The sequence below is a fragment of the Lethenteron reissneri genome, chromosome 56, assembly GCF_015708825.2.
Source record: "Lethenteron reissneri isolate LAM-NWPU_2019-01 chromosome 56, ASM1570882v1, whole genome shotgun sequence".
Taxonomy (NCBI): Eukaryota; Metazoa; Chordata; class Hyperoartia; order Petromyzontiformes; family Petromyzontidae; genus Lethenteron; species Lethenteron reissneri.
The window spans coordinates 1,953,130-1,959,129 of NC_083834.1; the positions used below are offsets into that span (position 1 = coordinate 1,953,130).

The 6,000-nt window shown below is 62.5% G+C and overlaps 1 protein-coding gene across 2 annotated transcripts in view; it reads left to right on the forward strand.

Annotated features, from left to right (window-relative positions):
* XPO4 (exportin 4) overlaps nt 1-4,932 on the forward strand; it is a 72,876-nt gene extending 67,944 nt beyond the window's left edge. For both annotated transcript variants that reach the window (XM_061574675.1, XM_061574676.1), the window contains 2 exons: nt 3,534-3,626; nt 4,586-4,932. In XM_061574675.1, coding sequence (XP_061430659.1) covers nt 3,534-3,626; nt 4,586-4,783 — 291 coding nt within the window. In that variant the 3' untranslated portion in view covers nt 4,784-4,932. The remainder of the gene's footprint in view (nt 1-3,533; nt 3,627-4,585) is intronic.
* Nucleotides 4,933-6,000: the final 1,068 nt, after the last annotated feature.

The window sequence follows — 6,000 nt, forward strand, 5'->3', positions numbered from 1 at the left end:
CACCACCACGCTCACCACGCTCACCACACTCACCACACTCACCACACTCACCACACTCACCACGCTCACCACACTCACCACACTCACCACACTCGCCACGCTCACCACGCTCGCCACGCTCACCACGCTCACCACGCCCACCACCACCACGCTCACCACGCTCACCACGCTCACCACGCTCACCACGCTCACCACGCTCACCACCACCACGCTCACCTCGCTCACCCACGCTCACCACGCTCACCACGCTCACCACGCTCACCACCACCACGCTCACCACGCTCACCACGCTCACCACGCTCACCACCACCACGCTCACCACGCTCACCACGCTTACCACCACCACGCTCACCACGCTCACTACACTCACCACTCTCACCACACTCACCACGCTCACCACCACCACGCTCACCACCACCATGCTCACCACTCTCGCCACGCTCACCACGCTCACCACCACCACGCTCACCACGCTCACCTCGCTCACCACGCTCACCACGCTCACCACGCTCACCACCACCACGCTCACCACGCTCACCACGCTCACCACGCTCACCACCACCACGCTCACCACGCTCACCACGCTTACCACCACCACGCTCACCACGCTCACTACACTCACCACTCTCACCACACTCACCACGCTCACCACCACCACGCTCACCACCACCATGCTCACCACTCTCGCCACGCTCACCACGCTCACCACCACCACGCTCACCACGCTCACCACGCTCACTACGCTCACCACGCTCACCACGCTCACCACGCTCACCACGCTCACCACCACCACGCTCACCACGCTCACCACGCTCACTACGCTCACCACGCTCACCACGCTCACCACGCTCACTACGCTCACCACGCTCACCACGCTCACCACGCTCACCACTCTCACCACGCTCACCACGCCCACCACGCTCACCACACTCACCACCACCACGCTCACCACTCTCACCACGCTCACCACGCTCACCACGCTCACCACCACCACGCTCACCACGCTCACCACGCTCACCACGCTCACCACGCTCACCACCACCACGCTCACCACACTCACCACGCTCACTACGCTCACCACGCTCACCACGCTCACCACGCTCACCACCACCACACTCACCACACTCACCACGCTCACCACGCTCACCACCACCACACTCACCACGCTCACCACGCTCACCACGCTCACCACCACCACACTCACCACGCTCACCACTCTCACCACACTCACCACTCTCACCACTCTCACCACGCTCACCACTCTCACCACGCTCACCACGCCCACCACCACCACGCTTACCACTCTCACCACGCTCACCACTCTCACCACACTCGCCACTCTCACCACACTCACCACTCTCACCACTCTCACCACTCTCACCACGCTCACCACTCTCACCACTCTCACCACGCTCACCACGCTCACCACGCTCACCACCACCACGCTCACCACCACCACGCTCACCACGCTCACCACCACCACGCTCACCACGCTCACCACGCTCACCACGCTCACCATGCCCACCACGCTCACCACTCTCACCACGCTCACCACCACCACGCTCACCACTCTCACCACGCTCACCACGCTCACCACTCTCACCACGCTCACCACGCTCACCACTCTCACCACGCTCACCACGCTCACCACGCCCACCACGCTCACCACCACCACACTCACCACGCCCACCACGCTCACCACCACCACGCTCGCCACCACCACCACGCTCACCACTCTCACCATGCTCACCACCACCACGCCCACCACGCCCACCACGCTCACCACCACCACGCGCGCCACCACCACCACGCTCACCACCACCACACTCACCACGCCCACCACGCTCGCCACCACCACACTCACCACGCTCACCACGCTCACCACCACCACGCTCACCACACTCACCACGCTCACCACGCTCACCACGCTCACCACTCTCACCACGCTCACCACGCCCACCACGCTCACCACACTCACCACCACCACGCTCACCACTCTCACCACGCTCACCACGCTCACCACGCTCACCACCACCACGCTCACCACGCTCACCACGCTCACCACGCTCACCACGCTCACCACGCTCACCACCACCACGCTCACCACGCTCACCACGCTCACTACGCTCACCACGCTCACCACGCTCACCACGCTCACCACCACCACACTCACCACGCTCACCACGCTCACCACCACCACACTCACCACGCTCACCACGCTCACCACGCTCACCACCACCACACTCACCACGCTCACCACTCTCACCACACTCACCACTCTCACCACTCTCACCACGCTCACCACTCTCACCACGCTCACCACGCCCACCACCACCACGCTTACCACTCTCACCACGCTCACCACTCTCACCACACTCGCCACTCTCACCACACTCACCACTCTCACCACTCTCACCACTCTCACCACGCTCACCACTCTCACCACTCTCACCACGCTCACCACGCTCACCACGCTCACCACCACCACGCTCACCACCACCACGCTCACCACGCTCACCACCACCACGCTCACCACGCTCACCACGCTCACCACGCTCACCACGCCCACCACGCTCACCACTCTCACCACGCTCACCACGCTCACCACGCTCACCACTCTCACCACGCTCACCACGCTCACCACTCTCACCACGCTCACCACGCTCACCACTCTCACCACGCTCACCACGCTCACCACGCCCACCACGCTCACCACCACCACACTCACCACGCCCACCACGCTCACCACCACCACGCTCGCCACCACCACCACGCTCACCACTCTCACCATGCTCACCACCACCACACTCACCACGCCCACCACGCTCACCACCACCACGCTCGCCACCACCACCACGCTCACCACCACCACACTCACCACGCCCACCACGCTCGCCACCACCACACTCACCACGCCCACCACGCTCACCACCACCACGCTCGCCACCACCACCACGCTCACCACTCTCACCATGCTCACCACCACCACACTCACCACGCCCACCACGCTCACCACCACCACGCTCGCCACCACCACCACGCTCACCACCACCACACTCACCACGCCCACCACGCTCGCCACCACCACACTCACCACGCCCACCACGCTCACCACCACCACACTCACCACGCCCACCACGCTCGCCACCACCACACTCACCACGCTCGCCCCACCCCTCGACAAGGGTGGGGAGGGGAGCTCGGTGCCCCCTCCACCCCACACCCCACCCACCCCCAAAGACAGACAAAGATCCCCCGTATAGCCTTAGACTGTTGGGGCAAGTGCTGTTAGCGAGCAGCAGCATCTATGAATGTGTCCACCACCCACTCCCACCCACCACCTTCCCACACCTCCACCTACCCGCAAAACATCCCCACCCACCCACCCACACCCACCCACCGCTCACCCCACAGGTCTGCATTGTTTACCATCGTCGCGGTTTGTTGTCGTCCGTTATCGTTGTTTATTTGCCTGCTGCATTTATTGTTGCCTCGTCGTGGTCGCCGTCGCTCTAACCGTTGACGACGCGCAGGTGGTGGTGGACGTGGTGCTCCTGAAGAAGTTCGACACGGACCTCATCACGTCGGCCGGAGAGGCTCTCTACTGCCTCATCTGCCTGCACCAGGTGCCGCCCCCCCCCCCACCCCGCTTCCGCCCCAGTACACAAAGACAAAGGTGACCCGCACTGCCTTGAGCAGACTGTTGGGGCAAGTGCTCTTCGCGAGCAGCGCCTTTGAAGGCCGGCACGGTACGCAGGCGACATGAATACAAAGACAAAGCTGTGCCGTACAGCCTGTATCAGACTGTTGGGGCAAGTGCTTTTCGCGAATAGCATCTATGAAGGCCGGAATGTTGCGAAGTGCATGAATACAAAGACAAAGATCCCCCGTACAGCCTATATCAGACTGTTGGGGCAAGTGCTTTTCGCGAGTAGAATCTATGAAGGCCGGAATGGTACGAAGTGCATGAATACAAAGACAAAGATCCCCCGTACAGCCTTTAGCCGACTGTTGGGGTAAGTGCTTTTACGCCTACAAAGGCCGATACGGTATGCAGAGTGCACGGATACACAGATCCCCTGTACAGCTGTCAGCAGATTGTAGGGGCAAGTTCTGTTCACGAGTAGCACCTCTGTGAATGCCGGCACTGTGGCACACGAGGGGGTGGGTGGCCAGCCGCACCACGCCCGGCCGCCTTTGTCTCCCCACTGTTTATGTTTACACAAACCGCCACCAGAGAGGTCCCAGGACCGGTTGTGATAACCGTCCACTGTCGTCGGTCGTGAGCGGGAGTTTAACTCGAGCGGCGATTTTCTCGATTGACAACTCACTTGTTTAGAACTGCTTCTTGTTGTTGTTGTTGTGTTTAGTTTGTTGTCTCCCCTCCCGCACCTCCGATTAGCACGGTTGTCTACATGCGGTACGTAAGAAGTTCAACGTACACACGTGCGTACGATGTGTACACACACGACAGGTTCAGATTCAGATGGTGGCCGTGAGTGGGAATCGAACTCGGCTCACCGGGTTTGCACCTCGGTGCGCTAACCTCCCCCCACCCCCCCCCCCCCCCCCCACCACACACCAGGCCGAGTACTCGGAGCTGGTGGAGGTGCTGCTGTCACGTCAGACGGACCCCTTGGCCTACCAGAGGCTCGCCGACGCCTTCAACAAGCTGACGCCGGGCCAGCTGGCGCTGTCGCTGGAGCGCAAGCACAAGACGCAGTTCCTCAAGAACCTGGAGGAGTTCCTCTCCAACGTCCGCGGCTTCCTCTGCGTCAAGTGAACACGGCGGCGGGCGGGCGTGGTTCACGCGTGCCGGGGTTCACTCGCTCGCACGACCCGGCTTGCAGGACACGGCTAGGGATGGCACGAAGGATTTTTTTCTTAAAATTTTTTTTTTTCCTACTACGAAGTTGGCGCCGCCGCTGCTACTGCCGGTGCCACCGTGACACTGCCGGCGGCTGCGTTGGCCGGGCGGGCGGGCGTCCCCGCCTCTCCCGCGCGCCGCGCTAGCGGGCTCGTGCCGCCCGTGTCCGACGTTTCGTGGTTGCGACCGCCGCATCCCGACGTTTCAACTCCGTGTCGATGGGGGCAGCTTGGTTTCGGTGGGGAGGGGGGCGGCTGCTATGTCCGACGTTTCGTGCCCACGCGTGCCGGGAGCCTTTTTACAAATCGAGCAGCTCCCGGAAGCGTCGTGGTTTTGTGCGCTTCGTGCGTGTCCGTGGGGCCTACGAGCCCAGGCCCGGAACGTCGGACATCGACGCCGAAAAACAACAACAACAACAACGCGCGGCACAACGGGAACGCCCGTGGGAGAGCTGCGAAGGGCGACTCTTTAATTGTTCCATTAACGCCATGACACCCTCTCACCCCCCCTCCCGCCTGCCCACTCCCCCACCACTGTAGCTGCCTTCAGAAGGATGCCCCCCTCTGTTCTCGGTCGATCGATCGTGGGAAACACGATCGAGTGTACCTCTGTGCGCGCGTTTGTAATACTTAAACCCGCGCGCGTGCGATTCCTCGAAGCGGAGGCGAGTGAGGTGTGTGTGTGACTGAGTGTTTGTATTACAGTGGGCAGCGGCGGTTAGCGCACTCCGCTATGAATCCACCGCCGCCGACCCCGAAGTTCGATCCCCGCTCGCAGGCCCCCGATGTCTTTGATGGCTATCGGAGCTCTCCGCTTCTCACCCCTCGGGTCGACTCGGCCTTAAATGAGCGTCGAGTGCAGTGTGATACAACGTCGGCGCTGGGGGAGGAGACAAAGGGGGCCAGGCGTGGTGGTGTCGTCGGCCACCCCGTCCCCTCTGTGTGTGGGCCAGTGCCGGCCTTCGTAGGCGCTGCTACTCGCTACTAACAGCACTTGCCCCTGCCTGGTGTGGTGGCTAAACATCGTCACTGGGGAGACAAAGGCGGCCGGGCGTGGTGTTGGCCACCAGTCGCCCCCTCAAGAGTGTGCCGTGCTGTCCTTCGTAGGTGCTACTCACTAGCAGTATACTTGCC